The 19954-nt window shown below is 41.3% G+C and overlaps 1 protein-coding gene and 1 pseudogene across 1 annotated transcript in view; one reads left to right on the forward strand and one right to left on the reverse strand.

Annotated features, from left to right (window-relative positions):
* Window positions 1-5322: 5322 nt before the first annotated feature.
* On the reverse strand, window positions 5323-10637 carry LOC142455505 (large ribosomal subunit protein uL22 pseudogene; annotated as a pseudogene).
* A 3210-nt stretch (window positions 10638-13847) lies between these two features.
* Window positions 13848-19954, forward strand: part of TEX15 (testis expressed 15, meiosis and synapsis associated) — a 32457-nt gene continuing 26350 nt past the window's right edge. Inside the window, exons 1-3 of the mRNA XM_075557229.1 lie at window positions 13848-13883; window positions 13932-14037; window positions 17849-18014. Coding sequence (XP_075413344.1) covers window positions 13848-13883; window positions 13932-14037; window positions 17849-18014 — 308 coding nt within the window. The remainder of the gene's footprint in view (window positions 13884-13931; window positions 14038-17848; window positions 18015-19954) is intronic.

The following is a 19954-nucleotide window of genomic DNA, read 5'->3' on the forward strand; positions in this document are numbered from 1 at the left end:
CATGGTAGTTGGGGGGAGGAAGCATCCAGGATCTTGGGGAAAGCTGTGTTCTTCATCGGTACTACATCGCACCCTGACTGACCCATCTCCTCTCCTAAACCCCTCTATGAGGGGATCTCCAGTGGCCGACACTTGGGCCTTGGGTTTCCACTCTGCACTTCCCCCTTCATTCACTATGGTATATATATATATGTGTATATATATGTATATATATATATATATATATATATATATATATATATATAAATTTTTTTTGCATGATGCCTTATACCTGGTCCCTTTGGCACCTCGCACCGGCTGGTGTGCTTCTTCCATGTGGGCTTTATTGCTTCTGAGTTAGATGGCCGCTTGTTCGCCTTTAAGACCCTAGACACTATCTCTTTCGATAGCCGGGCACCATCAGCTTTCTTCGCCACATTTGCTTATGCGCCCGTTTGTCTTTGGTGATCGTATCATGGAGGTGTGCAGCCAATGATATGATTTTTTGTTCTTTGATGCCTGATAACTGATCCCTTCAGGACCACGCGATCACACAGGTTGGTGTGTTCTTCCATGTGGGCTTTGTTTCTTCTGAGCTAGATGGCCGCTTGTTTATCTTCAAGCCTTTAAGACCCCAGTCACTGTCTCTTTTGATAGCCGGGCACCATCAGCTTTCTTCACCACATTTACTTGTTCACCCACTTTGGCTTCGGGCTCATACAACTCTTATCACAATCCATACATACATCAATTGAGTAAAGCACCCTTATACATTCATTGCCCTCGTCATTCTCAAAATTCACCTTCCACTTGGGTTCCTGGAATCAGCTCATTTTCCTTTTTTTCCCCTCCTCCTCCCTCCCGTTGAGTCATTTTCAAGCAGAACAGCCACATCGGGTTTTGTAGGCTGCTGTCTCACGGGCCTATGGTTGCTGGGTCTGCCTTTCATAGAGCCATTGTGTCAATGCCAACTGTTGGCCTTTCGGTTCGCAGTTGAGCACTTCACTATTGTGCCACCAGCGTTCTGTATGGGTTACGTCGGTCAGTACCACTTGGTGTGAGAAGTTGCTGTGTAAGGGCATCAGTATTAGGATGTTATTGTTATGTATTTGGTTTTGTTTGTATTAGACCCCCCTCAGTTGGCTTACTCTAGTGGCTTATATGTTTCTGGGGTGCTGGAAGCTATGCACAAGCAGAGCTGCCCGTGGTGGGCTGGTTTCAGCACAGCCCCTAGAGCTGCAGTTCTCAACCTTCCTATGCCGTGACCCTTTCACACAGTTCCTCTTGTTGTAGTGACACCCCCCCCCCAACCATAAGATTATTTTCGTTCCTTCTTCATAACTGTGATTTTGCAACTGTTATGAATTGGGCAAGCCCTGTGAAAGGGTTGATCAACCCCCAATAATTGATGTATATATGGATTGTGATAAGAGTTGTATGAGCCCCTAATAAAACGTTTAAAAAGAAAAGAAAACTGTAAGTACAGCAACACAACATTGTCCCATATCGTTCTGGAAGATGAGCCCTTTGAGTTAAAAGGCAGCCACAGAATGACTGAAAGTGAGCTGCTTCCCCTAAGTACAGCCGTCCTTGATGCTGTAATACAGCAAAATGCTCTGGACCTTCATTTGCTGGTGTAACATGATTCAGAATGAGAATATATGCAAACATCCATTAGTAATAAGCATATGGAGTGACAAAAGTATGGATCAAGGAAAACTGGAAGTATCAAAACTAAAATGGAATACTTGAAAATTGATCATCTGAGAGTTGAAATGGACTGGTACTGACCATCTTGAATCCAACAGCCCTGTGGTCTATTCTAAAACAATAAATTAAAAGAGTAATGCTGTAGCATTCTGGTTAAAAAAAGAACACTCCAACCATCTCTCCCAAAGCACAGTGCAATCAGTAGTAAATGAATATCCATGCACCTACAAGGAAGACTGGTTCATCCAGCTACTTAAATTTATCCACCAACCTTGGATGCCAAATGTGAAGAAATTAAAGATTTTTAAGACCTATATTGAACATGCCATCAGAATTCCTTGTAGCCACTGGCAACTGGAATTTGAAAGTTGAGAACAGAACAATCAGTAATTGGAAATACGGACATTGTGGTATAAGTGACACTGGCTATTACATTATAAAATTCTGAAAGACCAGCAGGTCAGTCATCAGATTCTTTGGTTTAGCAACACAACAATTATTCACATGGACCAGGTGGATTGCACGGGGTCAACTTGGCTACATCTGTGGCGACTAGGGTGACGCTAAATGCCATCACTCAAGACAAAGCCAACGGCCAGCTGCAGAACAGTTCCCTGTATGCAAATTTATGTTACAGCTGGAGAAAGCTAATCAAATTCATGGAAGCCAGAGTAGGACCTTGGATACATCCAGCTAATTTAGACTATTTCAATAATAGATTTGACACACTAGTGACCAGAGACTAGAATGGTGTGGGAAGGCTGTACATCCCACATAAAGACACTGAAAACTTACTACAATGCCAAAAAGGAAAGAAAAGACCTAAGTGTGTATGTGAAGAGTCTCTGAAGCATACTCTTAGCTGCAGAGTAGCCAAAGCAAAGAGAAATGTTGACAAAGTGAAAGAGCAGAGCAGAGGAGTTTAGCGATGACTTGAGAGAAGCAAGACAGAGTATAATGAAATGTACAAAGACCAGAAGGAAGGAACACACTTGACATTTCTCAAGCAGAAGGAATTAAAGAGAAAATTCAAGCTTCAAGTCCCATTCCTAAATGATAATATGTGCAAGAAAGACACAGTTACTCTGCCAAAAGGATGGCTAACATTTAAAATATTACTAATGGAAAAATAACAAATGTCGAAAGGATATGAAGAAATCAATTGGTGGGGATGCAAAATGGTACAGGTGCCGCTGAAAAAGGCTTGGTGGAGTCTTAAAAAGTTGAACACATAACTCCCAGATGACCCAGGAGGACCATTCTTAGTAATATACCCAAAAGAAAACAGTGATGCAGACAGATATATGAGGGGGTACCCCCCCCAAAAAAAGCAGAGCTTTTAGAGTACTCATTTTTCCCTCTAGGCAAGCTCTAGACAAGCTTCGAGCTACTCTCCGTGTTCGTGCACCGAGTGGCATCGCCTAGGAAAGTTCTCTGGTCACAGTGAATTTTTTCGTAAAAGCAGTTTTGCTCAAAACTCGATTTTTTGTGATGACTGATTTAAGAGAACAGTATGAGGCTCTGAAATTTTGTTCCTGCTTAGGAAAAATGTCACAGAAACTGTTGTGATGTTGAACACAGTTTACAAGGACAGCAATATGGGAACAACTCGGATGTATGAGTGGTTTTATCATTTCAAAAAGTGAAAATGTTGATTTATGACAAACCTCGTTCTGGATATCCATCCACTTCCAAAACGGACAAAAATGTTGACAAAATGTGTGCACTTGTGCTCAAAGACTGATGGTGGATCATTGACGAGATGGGGACGTTATCTGGACTCTCTTTGAGCTGCATTTAGCAAATTTTAATGGAAGATTTAGGAATGAGAAGGTCGCTGAAAGATTTGTGCCTTAGGTTCTGCCTGGAAAGGATAAAAAGGGTGTGAGTAGAAACATGCCATGCTTTCAAAGAACATCTCCAAACAGACCCAGACTTTTCCCCCCAAGGTCATTACTGGTGAGGAGACATGGTGCTGTTCTTGCCACCCAAAAAGCAAACATCAAATCAAGCCAGTGGAGGACAGACACCTTCATCACCTTGCCTTAACAAGCTCAGAGAGTGAAATCGAAGGTTAAGACGATGCTCATTTACTTTTTTTTTTATGTGAGGGGGATAGTGCATTTGGAGTTTGTTCCACCAGGTCTGATTGTTAAACAAGCTTTCTGTTTAGAGGTTCTGAAGAGATTGTATAACCGTGCGCAACAAAACTGGCCTGATTTGTGGCAGCCAGAGGACTGGCTTTGCCACCGCTACAATGCACCTACTCATGCAGCCATCTCAGTGCACCAGTTTTTGGCAAAAAATAGCAGGCCCATCTTACCCCATACACCTTCCTCACCTGTCTGCTCCCTGAAACTTGTGCGAAAGCAGAGGAATGTGAAAGGAAAGAGATTGGAAGAAGTAGAAGAGGTGAAGGAAAAAATGAGGGAAGTGATGTCAGCCATCCAAACAGATGAGTTTGGAATATGTTTCCAAGAATGGCATCACAGATTTGACAAATGTATTAAGCGTAATGGAGAGTACTTTGAAGGTGATAGGTTGTTTTGTAAAGAAGAATTTAAATACGAAGCTTTGAAAGAGATTTCGATTTTCTTGGGTACCTCATCGAATATACAGCAGTGTTCATTGCAGCACTATTCACACTAGAAACAGCCAAAAGCTCCATCAGCAGATGGGTAGATAGATAAACTGTATGAAATATATATATAAACTCAACTGTAAAAATAATGAAAGCTTATGATAAGCAAAGGGTCTTCACGAAATTATGGAAATATTCCATTATCTTTTGATTCAATTTTTTCATGATTTTTTAAGGACCCCTTGTATTCAACAATATGGATGCACCTGGAAAATATACTGAATGATTTCACTAATAAAAAATACCTAGAATAGGCAAGTGTGCAGAGATCAGAGCTTGATAGTGGTTCTCAGAGGCAGAGAAGGTATGGGAAAGGCGGGGATCATTGTTTAGGGAGCACCAAGGTTTTCTTTGTTTTTTCAAGTTTTTATGAGGCAGGAAACACTTGGCAGCCAATATTGGTAATGATTGCACAACATGATTAATATTCAAGCGTAAATTAAAAAGCACTGCTGCAAAATCCTAGAAACTTTGATTAAACAAAATGATTAAACTGTCAAGTGGTTGTTTCTTGACATAGGCGGCGTCTGAAGGCAGCGTTTCGAGCTTTCTAACCCTTCCCCGGAGGACTCTGTCCCAGCTTCTGTGCACGCTCTGACAGACCGTGAGGGCGCTCAGACCCGTTCCTCTGAAATGCCTGTGGGTTTGGGGCGGCGCACCAGTCTGACGGGACAAGATTAACGCTGTAGGCCGAATGCCGTGTCCTGGCTGCGCTTGAAGACCCAGGAGCTGAACACTCGTGATGCAAAAAAATGCTCAGCACAACTCTTCTGCTTGTCTCAATCATGCAGTTTTCACTTCTCCTAGTAAACCCGACATCAGCCTACCACCGTCGAGATGTCTGGCAGTATGACCCCGTTGGAATCCCAGGAAAACCGTTCCCATCACCTTTTCCAGCTGACTCCTGCCTTAAAGTCAGCTGGCCCGCCAGATGCCTTCAGAAGCCACTGTTTTGATGGGATTTTTTTAACTTTTATGATTTTAAGCTTAATTTATTCCCGAGCCATGCATTTTTGCTTCTTCCGTTTCTTCTGGGAAACCGCTTTCTTCTGTGCAGCCTCCCCTTCTGGTTTGGGAACGATCTGTTCCTTCTCAGTCAGGATCATCTCAGTGAGGCAGGGGGAGCTCATGCATGGGTTGATCCGACCATGAGCTCTGTAAGTCCAGCGGCGCATCTTGGGGCCTTTGATCCCCTGGATGAGCTCAATGACCAGAGAATCCACATCTAAACCCTTAAGCTCAGCATGACTTTCCGCATTTTTAAGCATGTGAAGTAAAAATTCAGCACTCTTTTTGGGCCACCGACCACTGTTTGGCTTGGGCACACCTACCAACGTCACCATTGCACCGTCGGCAGGGCACACACTGCTTCTGCAGAGTGACCTCTTTCAAGTATTTGGTGGCTTTCGGGATGTGCGTGCCTTTCTTTGATGGCCGGCTTGGGAAGTTTCACGGGTGTTCTTGAAGTGGACCCCGAGATTCGACCCTCTTGAATTGCAGGATTTTGTAGGGCTTTCTGGGTCAAGTGAGTAGGCCAAAATAGTTGGCCGGTCACCCTCAGGCCACTACAGGAAGAGCTTGATGGGTCTTTTTGAAAGCACCCCAATGAACCTAAGACTCATATGTCAATGAGAAGGCGGTCAGCAGCCATGTGCACATCGCAGGCCTCTGTCTGCATGTTCTGCTTGAAATAAACCAGTGCACACATAAACTGGAACCCGGGCCGCGGGGCTCTTTATCTCTCCCTCATAATTGGCTCTGCTGAATTTCATACACTTATAAATATGAAATGGGCAAATGTCCCCTTATCTTTAGTTTTACAGAAAGAAATATTTTAATTGTGTTCTAATTTTAAACTTAAAAAAAATTATTTTACTAAGAAGTCTGTTATTTGGATATTTATACATATTTCTTATCTACTTGGTTTGTAATGCATTCTCTTTGTTATCTTGTAAGCCAGGAACCAGCAAACATTTTGTAGTAAGGGTTTATTTTCCTGCTGATGTTGTACATCATATTTGTAGCTTGTGATTCTGTCATAAAGTTACACTAAAAATTGTTTTGTTCCTCATTTCTATTGACATTTGAGAAGCAATATTTTAAAAGAAAGAAAAACATTGAGTTTTTATGATGTTATTTATATTGTTTTTTTCCTTGGATCTTTTTCAAGTGACATCTGATTGGGTTCTTAATGTTTTTTATGCTGCTTTTTAAATGGTTATTAGCATTTGCAAATTAATTTTGTCCACTTTTTTGAATTTCCCCCAAATAATGCAAAACCAAAACTTAACCCACTGCTATTGAGCAGAACTGCCCCACAGGGCTTCTAAACCTTTGAAAAACTGACATGAAGTCAGTTTTTGCTCTGTCCCTGCCACTGCCATCCAGTGACTTTTGACTCATAATGACGCCTATGAGTTTCTGAGGCTGTGAAGCTGTACAGGAGCAGAATGCTTCATCTTTGTCCCAAGGTGCAGGTGGGAGGTTTCAAACTGCTGGCCTTGCAGTTAACATCCCAATACACATTCTACTATGCCGCCAGGGCTCCTTACTCTGACTCTGTAGGGACCAATATAAGGTTCCTCAGACTGCATAGTTAGGCTTTCATTTCCACTTACTAAGCTGTCAAAATTTAACATCTGCAATGTCAAGGGTTAAGGATGACTGTGGGCCAGGCATTGAGCTACTAACTCTAAAGTAAGCAGTTAATACCCAACAGCTGCTCCTGGGGAGGAAGATGAGGCCATCTTCTCCCGTAAGGATTTATAGCCTCCGAGCCCTAGATGGGGTTGTTCTAAGCTGGAATTGACTCGATGGCAGTGAGTTTGAAGCCTGTCAGAGGGTAGAGAATCATCTGAACTCGAATCCACTACTGATGATAGTGTAGACGCAAGTATAAGAAACTCAAACCACTGTACACAAAAATTACATTTTTATGGGAGGAATATGCCAAAAAAATTAAAAAGCAAAACTCTTCAATATTAATGACAGACAAAAACTACTTCTCTGGATAGCGCTCTTGAAACTCCTTAACTAAAAGACCTGCTTCCCCACAAGGAGAGAAGAAGTGGAGACAGTTTAGAAACATAGTTCACAGTAAAAGAAGATTGCTCAGCCTCACGAATAATGACAGAAATGTACATTAAAATCACGATATTCTAGTTTTCAGTTCTTTTGTTTACGGAGGTTAAAGAATTAGATAAAATGCATATTTGTGCAGGAAGCTTTTCCAGAACTACCACCTTCACCACGAAGAGCCATAAGTGTTCCCATTTAAAACTTAGGCTTCTTCCACATTTTTACTTTTCTGATGAACACCACATGGAGAGCGTAAACAGACTGGCAAGCCTGTTCTATGTTTTCCCCAATGCTGTGTGAAATAAACTGATGAACCATGTCTTACATGTCATTTGTCTGACCCTCTTGGGTTTTGATCTCCATCATTTTCTTCCTGAAAGTGGACCTGCTGGTGCTGAGCATAAGTGGTCTTCCAACTCTGATTATTGTGTTTTTATTATTTGTTCGGCATTGTGCCACAAACACAAAAATAATTTTAATTTTCCTCTTCATTTTTATTTATTCATTTTATTGGGAGTGCTTACAGAATCGTAGCATTCCATAGTTCAATCACATAAAGCAATATTGTACAATTGCTACCACAATCAGTTTCAAAACATCTTTCTTCTTGAACTCGATATCAGCTCTCCTTTATCCCCTCCCTCCCCCTACCATAACCCCCAGTACCCCTTATTCTTTTTTTTCTATGATAGGTTTTCGATTGGGTTTTTCCTTTTTTGCTATATCATACACAATCCAATATATCCATTCACCTACAATTCTGTTGTTTAATCCCATTGAGTGGGGTTATACAGTCATCAATGCCATCAGCTCCCCATTCCCCCCTGCTCCCCATCTCTCTTCTCAAACCCTCAGGGAACCATTACGCTTGTTACTCTTTTTTTTTTTTTTTTCACAAGAGAAAAGCTTGTAGTTAGTTCAGGGATCGTTTGCTGGTCCTTAGGAGCATTTTCCAGTCCAGTCTGTTGGGGCACCACGCCCTGGCCCCAAAGTCCACTTTCAGTATTCCCTGGGGACCTTGCCACTCCATTCCCTTGCTGTTCCGCTGCACTCCCCCAGTGCTTTGCCTCGGTGTGGTGGGATCAGGTCAGGTGCAATTCCCACACTGTGTCTCCGGTGCTGTCCCCTGTATCGCCCTTAGCCACTGAGGGGCATCATGTCTCATAGTAGGGCCAGCCATGTTGTTCTCTCTGTGGACTGGCTGCTCTACTCAGGAACATCATCATCACGGCCTGGTGGGCCAGGCTGTGTTCCACTCTCTGCTCCTGCCCCTTCATCTTTTCCCATGTGCTCTGATCAGATATGTCCATCTCCCAGAGCTGCAGAATCAATGTCGTCCTTTGGAACAAATTATTTTCGGGGGAGGGGACGCTTGTTACTCTTTCTGAAGGGTTATCTATCTTGACTTTGCCTCTTTTTATCACCACTCAAACCAGTGTTTAGGTCTGATAGAGTAAGGAAACTGGAGGGTTTTCAAGGCTGTGAATCTGCTCTTTTTTTAAAAAGTATAATTTTTAATCTATTTTGTTTATTAATATTTTCCCCTTTATTTGTGGGTGTAATATATAGAGTGAAAAACAGCCTATGCATTGTTGCACAGCCACAGCCCATCACATCAGGAAGAACAGCGACAGTATCCTAGTACACCCCCATTGTATGTGACTCTTCAACTTTTTTTCCCCTACCACCCTCCCATCTGTCCTCCTTATCCATTCCGTTTCTTTGGACCCTCTGCTCCTACCTTCCTCATAGTCTTCAAAGTCTCTTTAATGTGAAAACGATTTTTCTTCTCCTTGATATTAATGGTGCTGTGAAATAGTAATCTGTATGGGATTGATTAACGGCTAAGCATCGTGTCTTCAGTTCTGTCCAGTCCATAAGGCGCTTGACAGTCTCGGCGTTGTGTTTTAGTCATCCGTTGTGGGCATGTGTCAATGTAGACTTTGCTCCACAGACAAAGTCTTTCCTTTGGTTCTTTGATGATTACATGTTACAAGTGTGTGTTCTTCATCACAGAGAGATCAGTCATCTTGACATCAACATGAGCTTCAATCGTGGCCTGCCATTTCTGGACCATGAAGCATATTTTGTCACGAGTAAGATTCATGCCATGGAAGTTGGTCAGGCAGTTTTTACCTAAAACTTCCTCAGTAATTAGTTTGAATTTTCTAAATGTTACTTGATTATTCCGCAAGTCAGCAGGGCACCCTCAAGACCCTTGAATCCAGCAGATGTGGTTTTGGTTCTTGAGCCTCGGTGACTCATGTTTTCCCAGTACTTTTCATATTGAACAACAGCTGATGCGTTCTCGCCATTCTAATTTCTCTCTTACAAAAACGGATCAGCTGCTTCCTTCTTGGTTCCTTTTTTTTTTTTTGCTACCTTGGTAAGGGGCTTGTGTTTGCCAGTGGCCATGGTACTAATGAGACTAAGTTGCTTTAGAGGGATTTTATAGAGAGATGTATGTGTACAGATGTATAGAGCCCTTGTGGCACAGTGACTACTGCTTTTTAAAAATGTTCTGGGAACAACTCATAAGGTCTGGTTGACTGGTTGGAATAATAATACCAGGGCTGATGTTGGTAGTGGTAGGGACGGTAGTCAAATGGCGTTTAGATTTCTTGTACAGTTTTTCCTTTTTTTTTTAATGTATATTTTCTTTTTATATACTATAGATGAATGAAAATTAAGACAGTATTAAAAGCCAATTAGAAATGGATAAGTTACTAACAGGCACAGCACCACTTGATTAAGAACTGCAAAACCAGGATTATGAAGTCATAGAAGTCAGAGGAAGGCTGTATTATTCTAAAACCAGATTGGTCATGAGGCGCAAATGTAAAGGCCAAGTTAGTTATGCGCCAGAGATAGCCCTGTGAGACCACCAGGCTGATGTGCAGACCCTTGACGCCTGTGCTGGTCCCCGTTAGGTAAATTGATGACGGAAGATTTTTGAAAGTGAGCTACAAGGACACATGCTATGCCGGCAAGTTTTAATTTTTGAAATGAGGATTTTCCCGTGTGTTAAAATGCTGTTGGGGAAAGATTCAGAGGACAGGGGTTTCGCATGATCGAAAAGATGGGAGGGAGGAGTCTTGGAGTGGGAATCATGAGGCCTAGTTTTAATCCAAGCTCTCTCTGATGCTTAAATTGCTTCCTTTCTAATGGAGGTTGGCAAACTTACCTGTAAAAGACTGGAAAGTTCATTCCTGTAGACCTTGTGGGCCATAGGATCTCTGTCACACCTGCTCAACTCTGCTCTTACAACAGAAAGCAGCCATAGACTGTAGGTAAAGGAATGGGCATCACTGTGTGACGATAAAAGTTCTATGGACACAGAAATGAAAGCTCCATAAAGTATGTAATTAAGCATTGCTCTTTCCCCCAGCCATTAAAAAGTATAAAACCACTCATAACTCATATGCCCTACATATACAGGTTTAGATTTGGCCTGTAAGCTACAATAATTTGCCATTCTCTGGTCTGTAGAATGAAAGTTGAAGTAAAATATTGTTTATCTTTACTTTTATAGCCCTAATTGGGGAATTCTTCTTGGTTTAATCTATTTAAGTATAAATGTGATTTATCCTGTATATCAGCTGACTAAACCTTGTATATCAGAAGTAATCCCTTGCCTCATTTAGAATTCTGCAGAAGAACTCAAAATTTATGTGACTAAAGTTCCGAGGCTTTTTTGGCACCGTATCCTTGGGAACACTTTGCTGAGCTTACCTGAAGAGAGGTGGCTTACTTCCCTAGCTGCATGCTATTGATATGATAATTTTAATATTGTAAATAATTTACCTTTTTCATAATTATATTTTGAAGAAATTAAATGGGAAATTGGTATGATTTACACAAATTTAAAATAATTATACATTGAAAACACAAGAGTTTTTATTGGCCAGAGGGCCCTGAGCTGGAGGCATTGTTGCTCTTTGTTAAACAAGGAGAGTCACAGCGTCAGAGGGCTCTTAAAGGTGAGTTACCAATGGCCTTTCCAGAGGCAGTTCTACGCACTCTCGTAGCTCATTGCCAGTTGGAATCAATACGATGACCGTGGGTTTGGGTTTGGTTAACGTTGATGGCATCATTCGTTCTCATTTTCCCTTAAACCAGTTTTGGTAAGTTATGTATTTTCTAGAAATGTTGTTTTGTTAATTTTTAAATGGCTTAAATTAAAGCAGTCAATCACAATAGACTTTTACAGCCTGTAGCAATAAGTTTTAATTGCTGGAGAACTCTTCTGATTTGGGTTCCTTTGCTTGTTTGTTCAATTATTCATTTCTTTGATATTAAGACAGTGCATTGCCATGGGTTATACAGATATCTTTGAGGTTTTTACTGTTTTCTTATCCATTCACCTGGGCTCATCCAGAACCCTGGAGGACCACCTAAACCAAGGGCTAAACCGGCTAAACCAATGGTTCTCAATCTGTGGGTCGCAACCCCTTTGGAGGGTCAAGTGAACCTTTCACAGGGGTTGCCCGATTCATAACAGTAGCAAAATTACAGTGATGAAGTAGCAACGAAAATAACTGTGTGGTTGGTTTCTGTTAGTTTTCTGATCCATGTCTGACTGGGAAATTGTAAGCTCACCTTTCATAAAGGACAGAGGGGAGTCTGGGATTGGTAGGCAGTCCTTTGTGACCCGCCTATGGAATGTTGTCTTGTATGAGTCACTGTAGAACCTAGGTAACTCCTGGCTTGGATTGTTATTCAGTGCTTGAACTCTGCGTGAGTATCAGGAGGCCCACACTGGTAAAATGGTAGGAAAGTATAGGTTTTGATACATTTCTCTGTGTGGAAGGTCATAGCTGCCCTTTTGATAACCTGTTCGGAAACCTACTTGAAGCATTAAGAGTCAACATTTGTGTGACTGAGGAAGGAGAATAGAAAAGCAGGGGAGGAGAGGAAGAAGAGAACTACTACTTTGATTTTCTGATAAAGCATTAAAAAGTCAAAATCTTACTATTAGAATAATGTGATGCTGTTGTCTTGAGCCAGGTCGAGTGCTACCATGAAATTTTTGATGGCTAATTTGTTTTTGTCCACCAGCTGTAGAGGTTTCTGTGAAATGGTTGATTTATAACTGTTCAGGGGGGTCTCTGGAGAAGCTGGACTAATGAGAAGTCAAAAGAGAAATTGATTGATTTGAAGTATTCATTTACATACAAGTCCAAAATTGGTAGATAAGGCAACAGGCTGGTTACAACTACTGGCTCACAGCGTTGGGAGAGTAAAGGGACTATCAGATCCAAAACACATAGGGCAGGCAGCAGGCTAGAGACTTCTGCAGGCTTGCATCCCAAGATTGGCAGCGCTCCTAGTCGCCATCAATGCTTGCTCTCGAGGCACCGCATCACACCCTAAGGGGACTCCCCTTTGAGCTGGTCCACTGATTACATTAGATTTCATTATGGAAGTAGTCTTACGTTACATTTAATTAGATTACATCTGTAGTATTTTGCCAAACTATTGGGAATCACAGAATAACCAAAAACAACTTCCCTCTAGTTCTTCAATGTCCTCCCACCCCCCATTATCATGACCCCAATTCTACCTTACAAATCGGGCTAGATCAGAGCAAGTACACTGGTACTGATAAGAGCTCGCAACACAGGTAATCCAGGACAATAACGAGGGTAGCGATACCAGGTGGGGAAGGGGAAAGTGGGGAGAGAAAGGGGAAACCGATCACAGTGATCAACATATAACCTCCTCCCAGGGGAACAGACAACAGAAAAGTTGGTGAAGGGAGATAGTGGTCAGTGTAAGACATGAAAAAAATAGAATTTATATATTAACAAGAGTCCATGAGGGAGGGAGGGTGGGGAGGGGGAAAATGAGCTGATACCAAATTCAAGTAGAATGTTTTGAAAATTATGATGGCAACATATGTAACAATGTGCTTGACACAATGGATGTATGTATGGATTGTACTAAGAGCTATAAGAGCCCCCAATAAAATGATTTTTTTTTTAAGTTTGCTAACTTTGTAGGATTTTAGCCAGGGATTCTGATGTTAAGGTGACAAGAAGTAGGTAAGAAAAATACTTCAAAAACATTAGAATATTTGACAAGAATTTTACCAAATGTTTATCAAAGTTCCTATGTTTGAAGTCTTTCAGGAGCCCAAACATATTTGACTGCCCCGTTTCCATGGCTTCACTTGCAGGCACAGTTCGGTTAGAAAGTACAAGAATGACGAGTTCTGTCGTACACGGGTTACTGGGAGCAGCTGGAACAACAACATAAAAGTCAAAGTGATGCTTTCATTTTCTGTTTTGGATAGCTGACAAGTTGATATTGAAACTTGTCAGTGTAACCAAGAATATTTATTTTCATTTCAAGAATTTTTCAATGATTTTGCTGCTATTGCCACTATATTTATTGACTTGTTTTAACAATGTTGTATTTGTTTTAGGCCCGTAAAAAAATGGAAATGAAAGAGACTGCTAAACACAAGCAGACTGCTAAACACAAGCAGACTGCTAAACACAAGCAGACTGCTAAACACAAGCCGGGGGAAATGGACTCAACCAGTGAAACACTATCAATTACTGGTTTAGAAGTCAATCCTCTGAAGAAATTCACTATTCCAAAGATCAGAAAGAAAGCTAATAAAGGTAATAGTTCTATGGAAGAGGAGATTTTAAAAATATTTCTTCCTATATTTCTCTGATTTTTTATGTTATCTTCTGTTTGACTCAATATTGTTTTAAGTGAGATCTTTAATACTTTACGCATACATGTACCTCTGATCCCAGATAAGAGGAAGTAGACACATTATTCCTATGCCTCCCACCAAATACACCTAAAATAAACTAAAATGCAGAGAAATAACAGACCCAGCTTTGAACCCTGGGACTTCAGGGACAACATAGTAGTAAGTTATCTGGGCTTTCTTTATGTCTAACTAACCAGCTTTATCTGGATGCTGGAGAAGCCCACGAACCAGAAACGGCAACAGTGACAGACCAACAGCAGAGAAGAAAGGCCTGCTCTCCTGCAAACTGGAAACGGTCTAGAAAGTCAGAAATCTGTGTGAGAATAAATATTCTCCTGCTGCAAACACCAGGGAGAGAGACCATGGCCCCGCATTTTTATCAAAAGACGGGCTGAGGTTTACACCCATCCCACCCCTCCCTGCTGAGGCGGTATTAGAGGAGACCATGTGGGGAATCTGGACTTTGAAAAGACCCTTTGAAACCAGCAGCAGCTCCGCTGGAGAAAGACTGGGCTTTCTGGTCCCACAAACAGTTACAGCCGTAGAAACCTACAGGGAGTCACAATGAGTCCGCATCCACCCAATGGCAGTGAGGTTTTTGGTTTTGTTTTTCCCCAGCTCTCTAAGGCATCCCCTCTGCCTCTGTGGTGACAAAATAAACTCCTCTATTTGAGCCCATTCTGACTCATAATACCCCTAGAGGACAGGGGAGAGCTTCCCCATGGGTTTCCCAGTCTGTAAATCTTTACAGAATGCCCACAACAGCCGACACATTCCTCACTGTGCCACCAGGGCTCTGTAGAACCAATGGAGGCCATCTTGGGACATTGGACTGTTCACCACACACAACAGGAGCGAATTCCTCTCCCTCGCACGGTTTGCCCTGTGGTGATGAATAGCCCCTTCCCTCTGAGGGAAGCAAAGGAGGGGCCTTGACCTCCACCATCCCAGCCGGAAAAGACTGCCTTTTCCTCCCACAGGTTACTGAAGACGGAGTGAGGGGTGTAGACTTCATTCCCTGCCTGGTGATAAAAAGACAACTCCGATTTCACCCCCTTCCCCTACTGGGATGATAGGAATAAAACTAAAGAGTATTTAAATATGATCCAGCATTTCATAACATTACCCAAAATAACTAAGATTAAAAGTCAATTATCTTACCAACAACCAGGAAGCCCTCAGCTTGAATGAGACAAGGCACTCAACAAGGTGACCCAGGTTTTAGAATGATCTGTCATTCTATCATGATAGAATATGGATCATCATGCAACAGGCATTCGGAAACACTCTTGAAACAAAAAATATGTACAATCTCAGCAAAGAAATAGAAAATATAATCAAGAAGCAAATAGAAGATTTGGAGCTGAAAAATAAAAGCTCGTTAGAAGAAACTAGGAGAAGCTGGGAACAAGAATTAGTGATTTTGAAGGTAGAACAGTGTCACTTTGCTGATTGTGACATAATTATGACATACTTATGAAAGACACTACCAGTGGGGGATACGAGCTCAAGAGAGCATGGCGTTTCTCTGGTATAGTCTACAATTTCATGTGAATCTATAATTTTATAATCAAAGCTAAAGGTTCTTAAAAACATTGTTTTTAAGCATGTGTTATAAAATGCCATTAAATCAATCTCTGATTCATACTTACACAATGGAGCCATTGGGATTCATAGGGTAGTCTTTGGCTGATACTCAGAAATAGATTTTCAATCCTTTCTTCCTAGTCCATGTTAATGTGGAAGATCTGCTGAAACCAGTTAATTATCATAGCAGCATACAAGCTTACACTGATAGACAGTGGTGGCCGCATTTGAAGCCTAGCGATTGAGCCTAGTTCCCCCTCATGGAAGATAAGATTTTTACTACTAAATAACCACTGTACTCAGAAATGCCATAGTTAAATCAAGATGTAATTGTAAACATATTCAAGTAACTTTTAGGGAATAAGAGAAAATGAAACATAATTTAACTGAAATAGAAAAATAGACATGGCAAGGTTCAGCCTGAATATATCAATAATTAGGTTCATGATCAATGTAAATTATGTACGTGATCAATGTAAATATAATTATATTAAGTGTAAAAATGCCAATTAAAAGACATGTTGGCAGAATTAGTAGTAAAGCATGATTCAACTCTGTACTTTTGATTGGGCACTCAACTTCAAATATATTAAGGTTAGTTGAAAGTAAGCTTTTTGGGAAACTAGAGGCTTGCGAATCTAGCCAAAATAGAGCAGAAATAGCTGTGTTCGTAACTTGTGAAATAAAATTGAGAGAAAAGAAGATGGGCGGGGGGATCAATTCACCAAGAAGATATAAAAATTCAAACCCACTGCCATCAAGTTGATGCCAACTCATAGTGACCTGTAGGACAGAGTAGAACTGCACCTTGGGGTTTCCAAAGCTTTCAGTCTTTACGAAAGCAGAAAGCCTTATCTTTCTCCCTGGATCCACCAGTGGGTTCAAACCACTGGCTTTGAAGTTAGCAAGTCAATATGTAAGTTACTGTACTACTAATGCTTCTTCCCAATGTGCTTATACAAAAAGCAAAATTGACACAACTGAAAGGGGAAAGAGTTGAATCCAGAGTTACAGTTCAAGACGTCAGTGCACATTGGATGCAGCCTTTGATAGCAGCACTGGATAAAAAATCAGCACGAAAATGAGAAGAACTTAACACTGTCAGCCAGCCGGATCTGACTGATACTTGTAGATTACACCTACCGAACATTTGGTTACAGCATATGGTTTTCAGCGGCTACTTCCTCCAACATGGGCAGCCAAGTCTTCCTCCGACTGGAGGCAACCCTGAAACATGTTCACTTTGGGTGACCCTGTTTGCATTTGAAAGACAAGTGACATGGTTTTCAGCATCACAGCAACATACGAGCCACAACAGTATAGCAAACTGACAGACAAGTGATGTGTTTGAATGGTGCTGGGGAAGAACATTGAAAGTACCATGGACTGCTAAAAGGACAAACAAATCTGTCTTCAAAGAAGGATCGCCAGGTGCTCCTTAGAGGCCAGGATGGCGAGGCTTTGTTTCACATACTTTGGACATGTGGTCAGGAGAGACCAGTCCCTAGAGAAGGACATCAGGCTTCGTAAGCTAGAGAGAGGCAGCAAGAGAGAAGCAGGCCCTCCAGGAGGTGGATTCACACTGGCTGCAACAATGGGCTCAAGCATGGGCACGATTGTGAGGGTGGTGCCTGACTGGCAGTGTTTTGATCTATGATGCATAACGTCATATGGGTTGGAACTGACTCAGTGGTACCTAACAACAGTCACCCTATAACAGCAGAATAGACGTTCCTTTCCCATTATTATGTGGGCGCCAAGAGAGACAAAATTCTGAGCAGATCTCAACAGATTTGAAAGAATTTAAATCATACAGAATGTGTGCTCGCCAACCATCAAACGATCCCCCATGAAGTGGATTTTGACTCACAGTGACACTATAGAGGACAAGAAAGAACTGTCCCTTTGGGTTTCCAAGACATTACGTTAATAAGTATGCAGGGAAAAATCACAATTTGTTTTTATTTGTATCAAATGTACAAAATTCTACATTATCGATTAGTACTTTCTTGTGTTATCCTGGTGGAACTTTAAACAAATTCTTGCTTTCAAATGTTAATGAAAATTTCAAGTACTTGATTATTTTGAATCATGTTTGATGTACTTTTCCTTTTTTTATTTAGCTTATTTGTCACCTTGTTTCACCAATACTAGAGAATATAGTTTCATACACGCAGCGCTTAACCAGTGCAGACTTGATGTAAACTATGACCTACAGTCGTCATGGCAATTTGGAGACACGAAACTCATTCACAACGAGGATCTGGAAAAACAGTTTTCTGCCAAGAGGTAAGTTTCGAAGCTCTGCGTCAGGCTATCGGTGCTGCAGCCGTGGACTCGGGCGGAGGGACGGTGGTGAGGAGGGCGCAGGACTGGCGATGTTTCCTTCTGTTGTGCTCAAGGTCGCTCTGGGTCAGAACCCCTTGAGGGCACCTGACTACAACAACAGGGTCACTTACCATGACCTACACCGGGTATTGTTTATTTTGCTTTGGTGTGGTGGTTTATGCAATTCTATTATTTCTACCATTTGATATTTAATAAGTATGACTAGAAAAATAAGTACTTACTAGATAATTTATGCATGATTTTTATCTCCTCGGAGCATTCTATAACAGTGAGCTGAACATGAGATTGGATTAGTACATTTCATGCATTAATGTAGTCCAATTTTATATATCTGCTTCAAATGTGCTGATTTTGATAAATTCTTCAAAAGCATACATCAACACATTTATTAAGCAGCCATTTTATAGATCTCGTACCTCCTGGATAAGAGAAGACAAGTGTGAGGTCTGTAAATATTCCTTAATAGAATATATGTTCACTCATTCAGCGTTTGTGTGCTGTGTTAGACCTTTAGATACCCTTGGAGAAAAGTAAATCCCTTGGAGAAAAGTAAATAAAGCTTGCTTCTCATCTCTTAGGAGTTTATGTTCTGCGAAAAGACATACAAGTAAATATAAATGTTATAACAGATACAGATACCAAGATAAGAGAATAAGTATTATTACTGTTGTCTTAGGTATTTTCAAGAGTTAAGAAACTGGCTATAGTGGGTAAGAGAGAAACTGAATGGAATTCTCCCTAATACCATTGTCCTGTATGTATCCATTTCTACCACTTGTCTGTCAGTTTGTCTTGCTACGGTGCCTTGTCTATTGTTGTGATGCTGGAAGCTATCCGAACAGTATTTCAAACACGCCTCAGTATTTCAAACAGGCCTCAGTGGAGCATCCAGGAAAAGACACATCAGAAAGAAAGAATAATTAAGTCCTCTTCCCAGAGACTCATCAGCGAACAGTCTTATGACTGACAGCAGAGCACTGCATGACAGTGCCGGAGGAGCAGCCGCTCCAGGTGGAAGACACTCGGAATATGGCTGAGGAAGCGCTGCCTCGGGGCAGTCAAGCTTATTGACATGGATGGAGCAGAGCTTTCAGGACGGAGACTTGCTGATGGGGCACGACTCGAAATCACAAGGAACAGCTGCAGAAAATCAGGGACAAATAAAAAGTAAAGAACAAAGTAAATGTCAGGGGAGAGACTGAAACATGCTCATGGACATAGAGTAGCGAACCAAATGGAAGAAATTATGGCTTAAAGGATCTGAACAGAAAAAAAATGTAAGGCAGCTGGAGAAAACAAAGTATTATAATGAAACGTGGGGGCTTGGAATTGGAAAGCAAAAATGGAAGAACATGATCAGAAATTCTCAAGCTGAAAGTACTGACAATAATATCAAGCCAGAAATTTTAATTTTGAAGTGTTCTATTTGTTGTTAGTTGCCATAGAGTTGGTTCCGATTTGTGATGACCCAGTCAGTGTGCAACAAGGAAACATCGCCTGCTGATGACATCTAATGACAACATTCGACATTATCGAAGGATACAAGAAGCTTCAACATATGACAAAACTCAGCCACTGTACCAAGAAAGAACTGCCTGATGTCTAACCATTTTAAGAGCCAGTGATACCAAAAGAAGAGTTTCGAGCTGTACTGAAGGCATTGGCAAAAACCAAAGCTCCAGGAATGGATGGAATACCAACAAATGTTTCAACAAACTAATGGTTTGTTGAAAGCAGTCACTAGTCTGTGTCAAGATATTTGGAAGGCGGGTATCTGGCCACAGACTGAAAGAGATATTCGTACCCATTCCAAAGGTGACCCCACCCAGTGCAACCCCAGACAATATCATTATGTCATAGGCAAGTAAAATCTTGCTGAA

Source organism: Tenrec ecaudatus, chromosome 8 (assembly GCF_050624435.1).
Source record: "Tenrec ecaudatus isolate mTenEca1 chromosome 8, mTenEca1.hap1, whole genome shotgun sequence".
In the NCBI taxonomy this organism is placed as follows: Eukaryota; Metazoa; Chordata; class Mammalia; order Afrosoricida; family Tenrecidae; genus Tenrec; species Tenrec ecaudatus.